We start from the raw sequence: 18,557 nt of genomic DNA, 5'->3' as shown, positions 1-18,557 counted from the left end.
AACCAAAACCGAACCGGTTTCTTAGGGTAAAAACCGAAATCGAGCGTGTCCATTGAAGGTAAAAACCGAAACCGAACCGGTTTTCTTAGGTAAAAACCGAAACCGAGCGCGTTCGTTGAAGGTAAAAACCGAAATCGAGCGTTACCGAACTGGTTTTCTTAGGTAAAAACCGAAACCGAGCGTGTCCATTGAAGGTAAAAACCGAAACCAAAGCAATTTAAGGGAAGGAATTGAGACAGATAAAGGGTAAATACCGAAAATAAATCCGAAACGAGATCGAATTTTTATAGAAAAAGAACTCTTCTTCTCCAAAACCTCACGCCAGACACTTCCGCCACGAAAACCCTTCTGCGGCCACCCCATCTATCTCTCTATTTGAATTTTCATGGTGGTGGACCGGTAAGATCAGTGCATGAAGACCCCGCATAAAGAGAGAATAGAGAGAGGTTGAGGATGTGAGAGAATGAAAATGAGAGGAGGGTCGGTGTTGGTGGCGCATCCGCCGTGGTAGACCCCGCAGAGGGAGGCTGCGCCGGCGTGGAGTTCTGGGTCGTTGTTTGCGGTTGTTGCTGCTGCTGCATCGTCGTCTATGGCACTAGGCGGTGTTCTGGATCATTTTGTCGTCTGCGTACCCAGAGCCCCGTTTCAATGAAACTTTCAGTATTGCCCTCACTTACTTTCGAAAATAACGTGTTTTACCCGCAGTCCTCTCTAGCTCTCTTCCGCAAGACCACCGCATACGACGGAATCCGACAAGTTTCCGGCGTCAAATGAAGTCGTCCGTGTGATCTGGGTTTTGGAGGCCGGACCTCAACTGGTCGATTAGAGAGACTGACACTGAGAAAATGAAAGGGTAAAAACCGAAACCTGAGCGGTTAATTAATATAAAAACCGAAACAGAACCGATTCTTTTCGAGGTAAAACCGAAAAAAATGTGTACAAGAGGAGGACTGAGACAGATTCAGGGTAAAAACCGAAAAAAAACAACCGAATCCACATTGGTTCTTACAAGGAAAAACCGAACCGGACAGATTTCTCAAGGTAGAAACCGAAATCGGAAGGGAATTTTTTAAGATGAAAACCGAAACCCAACTGGTTCAAAAGAGGGACCGTGACATATGAAATGCAAAAACCGAAAAATAAAAAGATTTAAATTCGAATATCTTAAATAACAAATTTAATATTAAATTACGTTCTTTATTTTATGATTTAGTCGATTTTTTTATACTAAAATATCAATGTAAAAAACATATTCGTACAAAACTTTATTTGAATCAAAATTTGATTATAAAAATAATATTTGAGTAATTTTAAGAATTTAAAAAAATTTCGATTATAAAATTTTTAGGATAAAAATAAGTTATTTACAATTGAAATGAGCAAATAATAAAATAGACGCCGCTCCTCAAAACTCCCCCTTCCCTCTCAATACGGTCTGCAATTATTCCTGGCCGCCGTGACTGTCACTTTCTCGTTCCTTGACCTTCTCTTTCCTTCTCCTCCTCCTTCAACTTCATTGCTTGGCACTTCGAAGACTACAGTTTACTGTTACCATTCCGCTGTTTGGTTGCCGAGAAAAAGGTACGCAAAGGAAGAGAGAAACAATTAGTTCTCTTTAATTTTTTAGAGTTGATATTTTCCTTTTACTTCCCCAAATTTTCTCAGCTGTCAAACGGAGAGCTGGTTTAGTTTACTGCTTCTGGAGTTTTTGTTCTTAATAGCTGGCTAAGGCCTGAAAACGGCGCCGCATTGCCATTTGATAATAACTGATATGATCGCAGAGCCTTTAATTTCGTCAATTGAATTGTATTTCATACAATAAACAAAGTAATTAGTCTGTTCAGAAACTTAATAAGATCGTTTTATCGTGTGTATGCTGTAGATATAAATGGCACGCTCCAAGGCTCCGGCAAAGAAGCAGCAAAAGCGCGGCATCGACTTCAAAGTAATCGATATTTCCGGTTTTGAATGCATTTTGCTTTGGGAAGTTCAACATCTGAAAACTTTGTTTGCATTTGATGTTTATTTTCTTTTGTAATTTTTGCAGAAAATAAAGCGAAAGATTGGCAGAAAGTTGCCGCCACCAAAGAACGCTACGAATACTGAAATTAAGTCCAAAGGTTTTGACTTTAATCTGTTCTTAAATTCATGAGTTGATATTACTTTTTGTACTCTCTGTGTCGTTTTTCGTTAATTCATTGAAAGGAAAATTCTGTCATCGTTTTAAAATAAGTTTGTTTGGGGGTGACAAGAATAATTGAGGATGAGAGTTTGTATTCTCTTGATTGTTTGAAATACTTTTTGTAGCCTATGTGCTTCCATTTTGATGTCAAATGTCATAGTGAACTAGTTTCTTAATGAGTACTAAATAATGATTGCTATGAGCAGCAATTGTTCTTCCCGAGCAGAGTGTGGCATCGGAGAAGGCAGGATTAGCAGTGAACAAGAAAGGTTTAACATTGAAAGAACTTCTTCAGCAAACATCTCATTACAACCCGAAAGTTCGTAAAGGTATTTTAATGTTATTTTAAAATATTTTCTTAATGAAAATGCTTATAGCCTTATAGTATCTTCCAAAATATGAGAATTAATCTATTTTTAACCTGAAATAGATTACCTTGAGCGTTGATCATGTATTTCTGCACATTGATTTGGGTTTTAATGTGTTAAATTTGAAGAAGTTACGACCTTCTCAATAATTATGTTGTCTAGGAAGTTGTTTCCCATTATTGATATTTTGTACCGTATAGTATATATCAAATAATCTTACCGTTATTTCTCTCTGAAGATGCATTATTGGGTATGAAGGATTTACTCCTTAGGTATCCAGAAGAGTTGAGGTTGCACAAGTACGCTGTTGTTGAAAAGCTGCGTGAACGCATTGGCGATGACGATAGGCTGGTTCGAGATACGCTATATCAACTTTTTAAGTCAGTAATTTTACCTGGCTGTAAGGAGGTAATTTTTTATTCTTGTCTGAATGCAGCAAGGTAAAAACCTGTTGTGAATTATATGTATTAATGCGAAACAAGGACGATTATTTTTTATTATTTGCAGTTCAAGAAACTTTTGGGTTGTTAATTACACTAGTTTTCTCTTAATTGTTTCACGATACATGTGTCTTATATGCCAAATTTTATTCAATTGTTGACATGCATTGCACTAAATTAAACTGCCAGGCCATACTTCTGGATGTGCAAAGCCATTCCTAGCTGGGGGGGTGGGGGGGAAATGGAATTAATTCTGTCTCTTTCATAGAAATTGACATAAATTATCTTTGAAGGGCTTATTCTTTTTTCCTTCCTAGTTTTCACTTTTTCTTAATGTTATGCATCTTCCGTACAATAGAACAATTTTGTAGTTTCACATCTACACTGCTTTTATTGTATTTATGGATTCATCTAAGTGTAACATTGTTTTGAGATTTTGTTGTCATTATCTCTCTATTATTATCATTAAGTTTGGTGGTGATTATAGCCAATGAGTTTACAACAACAACAACAACAACAAAGCCTTTTCCCACTAAGTGGGGTCGGCTATATGAATCCTAGAACGCCATTGCGCTCGGTTTTGTGTCATGTCCTCCGTTAGATCCAAGTACTCTAAGTCTTTTCTTAGAGTCTCTTCCAAAGTTTTCCTAGGTCTTCCTCTACCCCTTCGGCCCTGAACCTCTGTCCCGTAGTCACATCTTCGAACCGGAGCGTCATTCGGCCTTCTTTGCACATGTCCAAATCACCGGAGCCGATTTTCTCTCATCTTTCCTACAATTTCGGCTACTCCTACTTTACCTCGGATATCCTCATTCCCAATCTTATCCTTTCTCGTGTGCCCACACATCCCACGAAGCATCCTCATCTCCGCTACACCCATTTTGTGTACGTGTTGATGCTTCACCGCCCAACATTCTGTGCCATACAACATCGCTGGCCTTATTGTCGTCCTATAAAATTTTCCCTTGAGCTTCAGTGGCCTACGACGGTCACACAACACGCCGGATGCATTCTTACACTTCATCCATCCAGCTCGTATTCTATGGTTGAGATCTCCATCTAATTCTCCGTTCTCTTGCAAGATAGATCCTAGGTAGCAAAAACGGTCGCTTTTTGTGATCTTCGCTAGATTGCTCCGGTCATTAGTGTGGATAAGTATATAAATGGATAGAGATAGGAAAGCAAACACAAGATGTACGTGGTTCACCCAGATTAGCTACGTCCACGGAATAGAAGAGTTCTCATTAATTGTGAAGGGTTTACACAAGTACATAGGTTCAAGCTCTCCTTTAGTGAGTACAAGTGAATGATTTAGTACAAATGACATTAGGAAATATTGTGGGAGAATGATCTCGTAATACAAAACTTCTAAGTATCGGAGTGTGGTGTCGTCTTGACTTGCCTTATCTGTCTCATAGGTAGATGTGGCATCTTCTCTGGAAGTACTCTTCCTCCATCCAGGGGTGGTATCTTTAACTGGTGGAGATGCACAAGGTAATGTATCAATTTCACTTGAAGCTTACTTGTAGTTTCAGGCTTGGTCAAGCGCGATACAAACCATGTAGTAGGAGTCCCCCAAGTCGCCGAGCTAGGGGGTCTGCTGAAAGAGGTGACAGACAAGGTAAGCAATCAAAGCTCCGACTGATTGTTCACCTTCTCCCCATCTTGCAGCATCATGAAGGATAAAGAGAAGAAAAATGAGAAGAGATGATATGAGATACTTTTGCTTTTGAAGAAGTAACTTTCCACAGGCTTATTCTTGAACTGAGCTGGAGGGTTTTCTGGTTTCCTCCAGAGTATAAGGCCGACTGAAGAATTTGAGGGTCAAAACAAGTCCATCAAATCTAGAGTACGTTCCACCCTGCTGATATGGGATACTTTTGCTTTTGACAGAGTAATGGATGTATCGGCACGTGTGCTGTTACGCTTGTCTCCACATGCTTCCTTGTATCCTTCGCACTTGCCCTATCTGTTCCTCAAGCAGATGCGGAATCTTCCCTGGAAACATAAGATGTTGAAGATGAGTACTCGAGAGCAATGCCAGGTAAGTAATCAGGTAAGCGGTTCCAGGCAGTCAGTTCCTGGCTGGAAGCTTGATTCCAAGTGCTGACTGATTGCTCTCTTTCTTCTTGTCTTGCAGGTAAAAACAAGGCCAAAGGAAAAGACAGGGAAAAAGCATGATATGGGATACTCTTGCTTTTAACCCTGATGATATGAGATATTCTTGCTCTAGTATAGCTTGTTTGCAGAGGTATTATCGGGGGGAAAGAAAGCTGAATATTTCGAAAGGTTTCGTTGGGAGTGCCCTCTCAGATATGATGAAGGGTTGAGCATTTTTGTAGGTCTGCCTGTTCGTTGGGGATGGAGGTTGACATATATAGGAGTCTCCCTAACAATTAGTAATGCTATTCCTTTACCCTGCTTGGTCATAGCACGGTAGTGGGAGCTGCCAGTTTCACATGTTTTAACTCTGTCAGAGCACTTTGAAAAAGTGGTCTGTGGTATCTGGCTCTCGAGATTCGGAGAACGATGCCTCTTCGATTTTTGAGAAAGCAATCATGTTGGGGGTCTGGCTCTCGAGATTCGGAGAGCAGTGTCTCTTCGATTTTTGAGGAAGTAATCATGTTGGGAGTCTGGCTCTCGAGATTCGGAGGGCGGTGTCTCTTCGATTTTGGAGCAAGCAATCTTGTTGGGAGTGTTGTCTCGAATGTGAGTAAAGGTTGGGCATGTTTGCTAGTCTACCTTGCCACGAAGCACAAAGGTTGACACACAGGGACTTTCCAATTATCCAGCAATGGTACTGTTCCTTTACCCTCTCATCGATTTTGAGAAAGTAGTCATGTTGGGAGTCTGGCTCTCGAGATTCGGAGGACGGTGCCTCTTCGATTTTGGAGCAAGCAATCTTGTTGGGAGTGTTTTCTCGAATGTGAGTAAAGGTTGGGCATGTTTGCTAGTCTACCTTGCCACGAAGCACAGAGGTTGACACACAGGGACATTCCAATTATCCAGCAGTGGTACTGTTCCTTTACCCTTGTGGGTAATAATATGGTAGCTAGAGCTTCAAAATTTATGTGTCTAAACTTTGTTAGTGCTGTTTCTTTGCTATTCTTTTCCCTTTCTTGGTCAGAGCGATGTAGTGGGAGCTGCAAGCTTCACGTGCTCAACTTTGGCAGAGAACTTTGGCAAAGTTATCTGTGGTACCCATGAGCTATTGTTGCGTGTGGGAAGTGGGTGCTTGAACAGTAAGATTCATGTGCTTTCTACTTCACCAGAAGTCTTCGACAGAATGCCCATAATTTCTGCAAAGCTGAGTGTGCGTGTGACAGGTGCTGACAAGGCTAGAAAAGTAGGTGCCACTTCAATTTCTGAGATCGGCCCTCGTGGTCTCTGAGCAGCCCAACTTTTGAGAAAGTGAGCGCCTCTTCGATTGATTCGAAGAACGATGCCTCATCGATTTTTGAGAAAGCAATCATGCTGGGGGTCTGGCTCTCGAAGATTCGGGGAGCAGTGTCTCTTCGATTTTTGAGAAAGTAATCATGTTGGGAGTCTAGCTCTCGAGATTCGGAGGGCGGTGCCTCTTCGATTTTGGAGCAAGCAATCTTGTTGGGAGTGTTTTCTCGAATGTGAGTAAAGGTTGGGCATGTTTGCTAGTCTACCTTGCCACGAAGCACAGAGGTTGACACACAGGGACTTTCCAATTATCCAGCAATGGTGCTGTTCCTTTACCCTCTCTTCGATTTTTAAGAAAGTAGTCATGTTGGGAGTCTGGCTTTTGGAGCAAGCAATCTTATTGGGAGTGTTTTCTCGAATGTGAGTAAAGGTTGGGCATGTTTGCTAGTCTACCTTGCCACGAAGCACAGAGGTTGACACACAGGGACTTTCCAATTATCCAGCAGTGGTACTGTTCCTTTACCCTTGTGGGTAATAATATGGTAGCTAGACCTTCAAAATTTATGGGTCTAAACTTTGTTAGTGCTGTTTCTTTGCTATTCTTTTACCCTTCTTGGTCAGAGCGATGTAGTGGGAGCTACAAGCTTCACGTGCTCAACTTTGGCAGAGAACTTTGGCAAAGTTTTCTGTGGTACCCATGAGCTATTGTTGCGTGTGGGAAGTGGGTGATTGAACAGTAAGATTCATGTGTTTTCTACTTCCCCAGAAGTCTTCGACAGAATGCCCATAATTTCCGCAAAGCTGAGTGTGCGTGTGACAGGTGCTGACAAGGCTGGAAAAGTAGGTGCCTCTTCGATTTCTGAGATCGGCCCTCGTGGTCTCTGGGGAACCCAGCTTTTGAGAAAGCGAGCATTTCTTCGATTTCTGAGATCAGCCTTCGTGGTCTTTGAGCAGCCCAACTTTTGAGAAAGCAAACCCCTCTTCGATTTCTGAGATCAACCCTCGTGATCTCTAAGCAGCCCAGCTTTTGAGAAAGCAAACGCCTCTTCGATTTCTGAGCAGGCGCCTCTTCGATTTCTGAAGCTCCGTCGAGTGCAGATTTTTATAGGGGCTGGCATTAAGTTCCAAAGCACACTTGAATCTCCACCAGTAGAAGCTTCATTCTTGCACTTCTAAGATCTTGATTTGTCCGACCTCTTCTCTCTTCAACACCTTTGAAAATGTCTGGCCCCTCCGACCGTCGTTTTGACTTGAACCTTGTTGAAGAGGCAGCCCCGCCTTCTCCAGACAACATATGGCGCCCATCCTTCGTCTCCACTACTGGTCCTCTTACCGTTGGGGATTCCGTGATGAAGAATGATATGACCGCTGCTGTGGTGGCTAGGAACCTTCTCACTCCCAAAGATAACAGACTACTTTCCAAACGGTCTGATGAGTTAGCTGTTAAGGATTCGCTGGCTCTCAGTGTTCAGTGTGCAGGTTCTGTGTCTAATATGGCCCAACGCCTATTTGCTCGAACCCGCCAAGTTGAATCATTGGCGGCTGAAGTGATGAGTCTCAAACAGGAGATTAGAGGTCTCAAACAGGAGAATAAACAGTTGCACCGGCTCGCACATGACTATGCTACAAACATGAAGAGGAAGCTTGACCAGATGAAGGAAACTGATGGTCAGGTTTTACTTGATCATCAGAGATTTGTGGGTTTGTTCCAAAGGCATTTATTGCCTTCGTCTTCTGGGGCTGTACCGCGTAATGAAGCTCCAAATGATCAACCTCTGATGCCTCCTCCTTCTAGGGTTCTGTCCAGTACTGAGGCTCCAAATGATTCCCCTCCGGTGCCTTCTCTTTCTGGGGCTCTACCGACTGCTGAGACTTCTCCTAAGCAACCTTTGTGAAGGCTCCCTCTTGTGTGTTTATTTTGACTCATGTATATGTACATATTTGTAGCTTATCGGGGATATCAATAAATAAGCTTTCCTTCATTTCAACGTATTGTGTTAAATACACCAAAGCCTTCTTCGCTAAGTTCTTTGAATTTTCTTTTGCCAATGAGTTTAATGTGACATTTTTTCCCTTCTTTTCTTGTCCAGGATAATCAAGAGCTGTTGATTTCCTTGATGATGGCCTATATATTTAATGCAATGACACATTTAGCAATCGATGTTCGGTTGATGGCTTTCAAATTTTTGGAGCTTGCTATCCAATACCATCCACCTTCCTTCTTCTTGAATGCTGAAAAGGTATCCTAAGATTGTGCTGTAAAAGGTTGTATGCAGTGTAGATGTTGAGCTTTAGGTTACTTGTCATCTTCTTTCTTTATCCCACTAGACATGTTATTCCTGTACTCAGATATTCTTGATCGAATCTTTAACCCTGGCGGGTGTGTGAGCCTGTTTGTATGGTTGCCTTTATATTTTCCACTGTGTTATTTCCTATCAATTGCTTATGGTTTAGTCTGTCTGTGTGGTTAATGAATCTAAATATTAGATGAACTCGAATTTTCAGTGTTACCACTCTCTTTTGTGTTTAAAGATAACTTTTAAGGTTGTTTTAACAGTTGCTTCATTGACAGATTCTTCAAAGCTTTGAGGATATTCTGCAGAGGAACCAGTTTTTTTTAGAGGACAAGGGCAAGCTCAAGACTGCTCTTGCTGGCCTGGAACCATGCTTGTCGCTTTTGCCATGTAACACGAGAGAAGCTGGCTCATGTGAAAAGGTTTTTTTAAGTTTTCTTAAAATCCGGAGGGTTTGCATGTTTTCTTTCATTGTTTGTATCGTGCAGCATGAGCCTGCTTGTTATCTTGTACCTTCCAGCTGTATTCTTTCATTGCACATTATTGTTGAAACTTTGCTGTTAAATTTTGTTATTGTTGTTATTATAATCATCATTTTCCTATACTTAGTTAGTTTAGACGAGGGGTGCAAAGCATGTGTCAGTCAGAAAGCCATGAAAAGTAGCCTCGACTACACATGTGAAAGTTTTGAAAATAAATTTGTTTTTATTCATACTCGGATATCTGACTTCTGAAGCTGGACGAACAATTTTTGAATGGGAGAGTTTTTTTTTTTTTGGGTTATAGTGGTGATCAGAGGCCAAATGAAAGGAAAAAAAAACTATCTAGGCATATAATTGCATCAGGAAGACACTGTTCTGAGTTACTGCTTTTAGTCTCTTGCCTTATTGATGAAATAGTTTTGTAATACCTTTCCTTTTACTTAATAGAATGGTGCTGGACAAGGGAGACTGCATGCTTTTGAGCCTGATGTACCTGCAAAATCTGCTGGTATGTGATACATTGGAGCATGTGTTTATACATCATTATCAATTATGTTCTACTGATGGCAGGCACCATGTGTCTAGTCATGGCTCATATCACGACATAGATCAATATGAGTTTGATAGTTGAAGTTCCTGAACTTTGGAATGATAATACTTATTTTGGTTATGTAATTTTATTAGTCTGTACTTCTTAGTTTCAAATGCCTTGCAGTTGGCAGCGTTCTCACAGCAGGAGAAATCAAAATTCACTCTGATAATATTTGCTTGTTACTTAGATTGTGTTTATAAGTTGCGGTTTAGTGGGACAAGCATTCCGCAATTCAAGAACTTCCAATTATTTAATACCCTTTTTCATTTTCATATTGACCTATCATCATCTTGCTTTCTTTTGTAGGATGTTCAATCATCATCCCGAAACTAAAAGACCTTGTCCCAGTTCTAGTAAATTGTTTCCAAGATTTTATTCCGGAAGTTCAGACTGGCTCTCTTCTTAATACACAATCATTTGATTGTATGATGTCCATACTTAACAGCATAAACCTTGCAGTCAAATTCTTCTTGTATATGACTGATGAGGGTAAACTAGAATCACAACCTTCTCAAGGGGGGCATGGTGTGACTATGTGTGATACTATCTCTGTGACGCTAGTGAAGAAGTTTTTGCAAGTTTTGTTTCCCCTGAACATGAGAAATCAACTTTCAGAAAAGGTATAAGTTATAACCTTAATATAACTTTTAAACTCATCATTGTTTCTGCAAAATGACTTCTTTAAGAGTCTCTTGATTGGTCTCACTTTATTTTGCATCCTTTCTATGGTCTTTCTGTTTTAATACTCTAGTAAGCATGGAAGCCTACAGTGTTGCTTGATATTTTATATTTATATTTTTGTGTCAAAATTTCCATTATTATTTTTGTCAATATTTTCATTGATATATTCCATTTTTTTGGACCCTTGTTATTTCATTGATAATGATATATTATACTTTGAATAAAATTGGTATAAAGTTATGTACGAATGCAATGAATAATGTGTATTTGACCTTCACATTTTATTTTTTGTCCATCTTAGATATTTCTTGCATTTCTTTCAATTTCTGTTCTGTTTTGTTCACCTAAGATATTTCTTGTATGTCTTGCAATTTCGATTCAGTATTTTGGAGTTTTCATTACTATCTAATGGTATCTGAACATCTTGACATTTTCATAGAAGGTCATGTTTCCATTAGTCTGTCCTGTTCTATGGATTATATCAGGCCAACCCCTTGGCAGCTCTTACATTCTTGAAACCCGAGTGTATAGTAAGAATTCTATACTAGAGTTTTTTCTTGGGGGGAAATTTCAAACTTTAGGATCTGGGCAGGTGCTATATGGGCACCAAATATCTTAGAAAGGGATGTCTACTATGCGAAGCACATTCTTAGCTGTAGATGTGTGTGTGTGTGTGTGTGTGTAGTAACTCATTTCACATTTTATGAGGGTCTTTTGTTGCCAGTATTACAAGTTCTCTTTTTAACTTGAATCGGTCCTTTTCTATTTCTGTTTGACAGGATGATGTTAAATATTTTGTATTGAACACTGTGATGACAGAAATATTTTTGCACTTAAGCAAATGGATCTGCCCTCCTCCTGCTTTATTTGAGAAAGTTTTAGCATTTCTGGAAGATTCTCTGCTTGGAAAGGTTGGTTCGTCTACCATAATGTTTTAGTATGAAGTTGCATTCATGCTGTTCAAATTTCTGCATCATATGCTCTGTATTTCTTAAAAGTACTGATTTAGGTGTGATAAGCAGTTATAAGTATAATAGCATAGTAATTTGATTGTTTCTATTCAATGAATTGAAATATAAAATAATCTCATATATTGACAAAAAAAATTGATTTGCATTCTGCTTATGTGTATTAATAACGTCGATGATGGCCTTCAGGGCTCATGGCACATCTTCCCCTTAATCACAAAGATGGGGGTTAATTTGGGGTGCAAATACTGGTTGGTGCTTGATGTAATTTGCCTTGAACAAAGTGTATTAAAATAATGTCTTCAATATAATAATGTAAACGATGGATTGTTGTTCCACAGCCATCACCTTTTGAAAGTAAAAAGAAGTTTATGATCTACATTTTGCCATGATAGTTTGGGGCTCAAATACTGGTGGGTGCTTGATGTAGTTTTCCTAGAAATTAAGACATATTATGTTCAATAGAATAATGTAATTGATAGGTTGTTACTTGCAGCATCAAATTTTGAAGAAAATATTTATGCTCTAGAACTTGCCATGGTGGTTATTTATAAAAGAAAATTTCATTCAATTTTAGTTACTGTATTTAATAGTTTTTTACTGTATGTTTTAGGTTACATTTCTAATACTTTCTGTAAAGCTTCTTTTAAAATGTTGGAAACTTGTTACTTTACAGGTATGCAATGACACGCTTTCTGGTAAGGAAGTCTGGGAGAAGCATTTAATTTCACTTCTTCCTTTTGTTCCAAAACTTGTTTCTCAAGTGGCAGATGACTGGAAGTCTCGCCTTCTTCAGGTATGAGCTGTGCTTAAAACTATTTTACATTCCAAGAGTTTATCATCAGCAGAGTTATGTCAACCGAATTCCTTTTTCCTTACAAGATTGTCTTGACTCTTTTCTTTAAGTACTTCAATGGTTGTGTAACTCTAGATTTGGTTCTAAAACAATTAGAGGTTCCCAATTTACACAAACCATTGTAGTGGGGTATTAAATGATTTATGTCTTTTAACTTCTGAAAATGATGTTACCTATATATATCATTAAATGCAGGCTTTTAGTGAGGCATTCAAGGACTGCAATCCTGTATCCCCTTTAAAGTTGGCTTGTCTTTCCGTACTAGAGGAGCTGCTAGTTCCCGTAAGCTTGACTCTATACCTCCTGCTTGCAATTTCTCCAAGTTTTTTCTTTCCTTTTAGTATACCTGTGGTAGCAAGAAATTAGACTCATCTCTCTCTCTCTCTCTCTCTCTCTCTCTCTCTCAAATTGAATTTTGATATATTTTCTACACATCGTAGAGACAAGATATGCTGTACCTGGATCCGAGTATTCCCGAGATATTAGACTTTCAGATTACCTGGATAAGAGAGCTTCCTGTGTTGGTTATCCTGCTGGGTGATAAAAACCCATACTATTCCCAGGTAAGATTTTTTTAACCTCGTAAGACAGACAGTAGTATTGACACAGAAGAATCTAGACAGTAGGTTTTGCATCTTGTATCTCTGTGTTAGGACGTTATTCAATATTATTGTCATTATTTATCGTCTTTGTTTTTCTCCATAGGCAGTCTTTATCATTTTTTTTTTTTTGAGAAGAAACAAACATTTTATAAAAGAAAAGAGAAATACACTGAAGTGGATAAGAAATCCACCATTTACAAGAAACAAGAAAAACTCTCAATAGGATTTGGCTACAGCAACAATAGTTAGACCTAACTCACTTTACTGCTGCTAACAAATCCCACAGTAATTGAGAAAGAGAGTAATTATTAAAATCATTTGAGACTGAAGCCCATAGGGCTATGCTTTTTCACCCCATTAGTTCTGATTTTTATTGCATGTTTCTTCAGGTTGTGCTGCACCTTCTACTTCGCCTGGGACAACGTGCTTTAGTGAACTCTTCCTTTGCATGGGAATATGACAACATGCAATTGTCACTTGAAGAATTTTTTGGCATTAGTCAAGATGATGGTAAGAGCCCATTCAATAGACACTAGTATTTTTTTTTGTGGATCAATCATCCATCAGCAGAAAACTTGGTTTCTTATGATTCTGCCTCTTGTTCTTGCAGGAAATGTATCATATGGTCCCTTTGTAAGGCTTCCCAGAGATTCTCAAGAACTTTCTCTTTCCTGCCTCTGTTATATCTCTAATTTGGGTCCACTTTTGCTGAAGTCAATAGCTTACTGTTGCCTATGTAAGTTATTCATGTCTGCCTTGGTTAGATTCTGTATGGATTTGACAGCTTAGGTTTGGCATGCTGTACAAAGTTCCCTATAGATGTTATTTTGACTTTTTTAATGTCTCATGCGTGCCATTAATATGCAAGCTATTCTTGTTTCTGTTATATCAATTATAAAGGAACCTTGGGATTCCAAAAGTATTCTGGGTTAAAGTCACATGGGTACCAGATATGTTCCTTTCTGCACAGTAGTTTTGTTGGTAGAGTTATCTTTTACTACAAGAATCGGGAAAAAATTCCTATCTTCATCAGTTTCTTCATTAGAAAGAATATGTCATTTTAAAATCTGATGCAGAAACATTTTGTTGCATCATTTTGTGGTTGAATGATAGTAATTTTCCTTCAACTGGAACATAGATGCTTGCCATTCATGTCTTAATGTAACTGTCATTTGTTAAGTGATTAAATCCAAATATATAGGGGGTTAGACGTGCCATTAAACATCAAAGGGTGATTCTGATTGATGTTATATGGTAACAATATGAAGTAATGATGAATGTTCTCTCTTCTGCTTTCCAGTGATGTGTGAACATCGTTGAAGTGTGACAAGTTATTTGCAAATTGGGATTGTTTAAGTGACATTTCTATCTCTTTGCTGTTCATTGCAGGTCCTGATCTGGAACAATATGTATTATTTCGAACCATAGAGGTCCTGAATTCAGCTTATAAATCTGGGCATATTCAGATTGTTGATCACATTAGTTGCTTGATCACTTTGCTCTCCCGTTTCAGAGTTTTCCCAGGTATGTCTGACAGAATTTCTTCTCCTCTTCATGGTTTGTATTAGTATGTGTAATTTCTATTTGTAACGGTTGACATCTTATGATGACTTTCAAATTTCTAATTTTCTACTAATATGATGACTTTCAAATGATTTATCGTTTTTCATGCTTTATCTTAATAAGGTAACTACATTGCAAGTGTAAGACTTTGTCAACTTATGTTTTAAAGGGCTGCTTCAGAACAAAAATTATCTAGCATATTATCTTACTCTGAGATTTTGGGATAGAAAGTTCCTGCCCTTGACTATTTATAGGTATTTATTATTTTTGCTGCCAAAAGATCTGATGCCTTCATATTATTATTACTAGAGAACCAATTTATTAATTAAATGCATAATTTCTATTGCAATTTGTTGGGTTCCAAACCTAAAATGGCTTCATCATGGCAGAAAATATCGTTCCTGTTAGAGAGAGTGATGTGAATATCTCGAATCGAGGGACTTTTAAGTCACTCAGCCGAATTGTCTGCTCATGCCTGTCACAGATGGGTGATAATACTCTTGTTTTGCAGATGCTAGAGAAAATTATACTCGATCAGATGGTGAGTTGACTAGATAACTTCATCTTATTGTGTTTTTCTACTTTTCTTTACATTAATATCTTCTTAACTTATTATTTTATAACTTCATCTTCTTAACTTTGTCAACTTACTGTGCGTTGCTACGTTTTTTTTCTGAAAGTTACAGGTTTTCTATTTTTCCTGATTCTGATTTTTGTACATATTTCAGTCTCAAAATCCTCCTCTAGACAACGTTTGTGCTATGCTTAGGACGCTTATTACACTGGACTCTAATACCACAATAATTTCCCAAAGAGCTTTTATAAGCCTAGGCAATATCCTTCCACGGTATCTGATTGACGTTGTGCAGGTAACTTTCATTTCTTGTTTGGAGAGCATCTGCCTTAACCCCCTACCCCCCCCCCCCCCCCCCCCCCCCCAAAACACCATTTTTTTACTTGCTTGTGTCTTCTAACTTAGTTTGGAATATGTTCCACTGAGAGGATTCCAGTGTTTTTCGTTTCTGAAATTCAATATTTATTGATTCTGTTATTCAATAGCCGACCCCACTTAGTGGGAAAAGGCTTTGTTGTTGTTGTTGTTGTATTGATTCTGTTATTCTCTGCTGCTCATATGTAAATTTGTCTTTTCCATGAAAATAAGTTTTTTCACGGGATGCTCAGATTTGATATCTGTTATTGATGTAGGACAAGATAGGGGTCAATTAAAGTGGAGAAAATCAAAGAAATGAGGGTGCTACAAATTAAGAAAGAATAATGCTTATGCATTCAAGAATAATATCTGGAAGTAGGAAAAAGTAACAAGTCATTGTTAGTGGCTCGATTACATTTCAAAGAAAAGAGGCTTGAGTTTTAAGATTTTAAGTAAAGTTTTAGTTTTGGATAACTTTATCTTTCCTTGTCCCACAAGGATTTGGTTTCTTTTTTTTTTCACTAGTTAATCAGGATTTTGTTTATGTTTCCTTTATTAATTAGATTTTTAGTATTAATGAAGATGCAAGGCAGCATTAATATCATGCAACTAGTTGTCAAGGGTGGGATTGGGATTAGGCTGGCCACGGTATGCTGCCTGCAAATGTAACCAAAATGAGGATAATGGATTAGGTTTAGGCTGGCCTCGGTACGTTTAATATCTTTCTAACAAAGAGAGAGAGTAATTCATGCATGTATAATAATTGACTCATTATCCCTGGCAAAGAGAAAAGGCATCAACAAAGACATTTTGCTTTACAGGCTCATTTTAAATTGTTGTGTTTTCCAATAGGAACCTCTATGAAGTATAAATGCATCTATGTGTGGTAAGTTGCTAGTTACTGTGTCATACTTCCGTAGTTGCACGTTGTGACACAAGAATCGATGGATTGGAATCTTTAAATATCATGTCCTCTAATAAAAAGCCAACAAAATATAATTTTGTTTGCAATCTCATACTACTGCTGGTCTGGAGGATGGGGCTTTGGAAGGGATGTCTATATATGTCTTTTTAATAATTATCAATATAGGGAACATTTCGCAGATATCTTGGTCTAATACTTTCTATGTGTTTTTGTAGACGTGTAGTATTGTTTTAAATTTTTTGTGCCCCCTCTTCATGAACTTTTAAATTGTTGCATGACACTCTAGTGCATGGTATTCTATTTCAAACAATGAAGGTCCTTCGGCCTTGTTTCAGTTTTACCGTTTCTCAAGTTTCTGCCTTCTGATGCAGTGCATTGTTGAAGATGACAAGAAGACCACCGTTTCCATTTCTTCAAGTTCATGTCGTTATTATCTCATCCCTTGCTTTGTCTTGTTTGATAAAAGTCACGAACTTCTGAATCTTGTATTGAATACGTTGGGGTCATGGATAACTGAAAGTAGTTTGCCGCATGTAACTGGTGATCATACCCACTACGCAGCTGACATTTCAAGTATGGTAGATGCAGTCGTTTTCCTGCTTCAATTGATGCATATGGATGACAAAATCTGCCAAATCAAATCTTTGTTCAAGGCGGAGATTGACTATATCATGGAAGGCATCAGGTTATTAGAGGTATTTTCATTTGCACCCTCAGGCATAACCCTGCATATTCAGAGAATCTTGAATTTTTTTTCCCCTTACAGCATACCTGAAGCTCGTCCTCATTTGAATTTGATCATTTGATCCATTCCCGTGATAATTCCAATTATTATAAAATATAAATGTTTAAAAAGAGAGTAACTGCAGTGCAATGTCTAGTCAACATGTACATGTACACATATGGTATGTACTGCATGCAGTGGATGAAAGGATTGATATACGTAGTGATGTATGGGGCAATGGCCAAAAATATATAAATTGCAATTTGAAGAGCGTTATGGATTGAAAAGTCTTTGATATTCTAATTGATCTGTCACTCCAGATGTAACTACTTTACAACTGGAAATTTTCGTCCCAGGTGTAATTTGTTGGTTTGATTTGGTTTTTTTCCACGCACTCAACTCTTACATGTGCGCTTCATGTTGAGATCTTTGTTTTGTTTTTTCAGAAAACAAAGGGCGATCTTTAATTTAGTTCTACTTTATTTATGCAGTCATCAGAGGAAATCAGCATGACGATTGAAGAAAAGCACAAGGTGCAATGTGCACGTGGTAGACTACAGAATGTAATAAATACACTGCACGGTGAGATGCAGTCAGTCTAGAAGAACGTTGCAACCTGAGGTAACCTACGTTGTGAGTCTTCTTCTTCATAACCATCTTTAGGATTCATTTGTGTAGGGCCCTAATAATCCGCTTTGTTTTTAAACCACCCACACCCCCCCCCCTCCCCTGGCCCCCACTTCCCTCCTCTTCTCCTCCTCCCCTCTCTCTCTCTCAAATAAATAAATAAAGAGATGAAAGTGTGTAGGACTATTCAGAAGTTGATATCTTGTGTACACAATCTAGTGGGAGGGGGGAGACGAAAGTATATGGCTCTGGACTGTGCGTTAGCCCTTGTAGCTTTAAAATCACACTCGGAAGACATTTGGGATAACGATTAGCGAATGACCAATTTTAGAGAAACAGTTTAACCACTTCTTTTCGGGACAGCTATAAGTATCCGCTGCATCTGATTCCGTTTGTTGCAGGAATACGCAACTATGGTGGAAGTACAAGGAGTTTAAGTAGAACATACGGTCCAGATCCAGTAGCTAGAGTACGGCTTGTAGCTTGATGTTGGTCGTCAATCCTTGACTTGGTTCAGCTTAGGTACTCGAAGGCCCGGACTGAGTGAACATCTCCCATGGCCGTCGGAAAAGCAAAAGAAGAAAAGAGTCTCAAACATGCAGCATATTTTTCGGGTTTTGGGGGTATGAAGCTAAAGTAGTGTCTCCATCATATATCTGGCTATGTTGGGTGTCCAATTTTGTTGTAGAAAGATAGAGTATGATTTATAAACTATCTCAAAATCAAAATAGAAGATGAGTATGGTTAATCAACTGAACTTCTCATACTTCACATCTTTTGTGTCCCGACAAGCATGCTCTCTCTCGCCATCTCCTGAATCGTTCTTAGAAGATCAAGGGTCAGTCGACGGTGCACTACTCTAAAAGATTCTCCTAGTCAGCTTTCTTACGCCTTACGGGTTTAATTGCTTGTTATTATGTCGGACTTTATGA

The 18,557-nt window shown here is 38.7% G+C and overlaps 1 protein-coding gene across 6 annotated transcripts; it reads left to right on the top strand.

Moving 5' to 3' along the window:
* The first annotated feature begins 1,313 nt into the window (after nt 1–1,313).
* Nucleotides 1,314–18,377, top strand: LOC126593357 (uncharacterized). Of its 6 annotated transcripts, none has more exons than XM_050259401.1 (21): nt 1,331–1,581; nt 1,883–1,945; nt 2,048–2,120; nt 2,389–2,511; nt 2,789–2,958; nt 8,471–8,620; nt 8,953–9,096; nt 9,604–9,664; nt 10,055–10,368; nt 11,209–11,340; nt 12,074–12,193; nt 12,449–12,535; nt 12,694–12,816; nt 13,245–13,365; nt 13,466–13,591; nt 14,245–14,379; nt 14,808–14,959; nt 15,147–15,287; nt 16,646–16,969; nt 17,490–17,631; nt 18,027–18,377. In XM_050259401.1, the coding sequence occupies exons 2-20, from the start codon at nt 1,889–1,891 to the stop codon at nt 17,598–17,600; spliced, it is 2,664 nt and encodes an 887-aa protein (XP_050115358.1). In that variant the 5' UTR covers nt 1,331–1,581; nt 1,883–1,888; the 3' UTR covers nt 17,601–17,631; nt 18,027–18,377. The 6 variants fall into 6 exon arrangements, 5 of the variants coding, with proteins under 5 accessions (XP_050115360.1, XP_050115359.1, XP_050115358.1 ...); XM_050259400.1 differs by having other exon boundaries at nt 1,333–1,581; nt 17,490–17,619; XM_050259403.1 differs by lacking the exon at nt 16,646–16,969 and having other exon boundaries at nt 1,314–1,581; nt 17,490–17,619.
* The last annotated feature ends 180 nt before the right edge of the window (nt 18,378–18,557 follow it).

The sequence above is a fragment of the Malus sylvestris genome, chromosome 12, assembly GCF_916048215.2.
Source record: "Malus sylvestris chromosome 12, drMalSylv7.2, whole genome shotgun sequence".
Taxonomy (NCBI): domain Eukaryota; kingdom Viridiplantae; phylum Streptophyta; class Magnoliopsida; order Rosales; family Rosaceae; genus Malus; species Malus sylvestris.
The sequence above is the reverse complement of the archived record's forward strand: the minus strand, read 5'-3'. Positions and strand labels throughout refer to the sequence as shown.

What these genes read in the sequence shown, in the direction of transcription:
- LOC126593357 (XM_050259401.1), top strand. Translation starts at nt 1,889, where the DNA reads ATGGCACGCTCCAAGGCTCCGGCAAAGAAGCAGCAAAAGCGCGGCATC. An exon ending in TCTTCTTGAATGCTGAAAAG is followed by an intron (nt 8,621 to 8,952) that starts GTATCCTAAGAT and finishes CTTCATTGACAG; the next exon opens with ATTCTTCAAAGCTTTGAGGA. An exon ending in CCGTTTCAGAGTTTTCCCAG is followed by an intron (nt 14,380 to 14,807) that starts GTATGTCTGACA and finishes TCATCATGGCAG; the next exon opens with AAAATATCGTTCCTGTTAGA.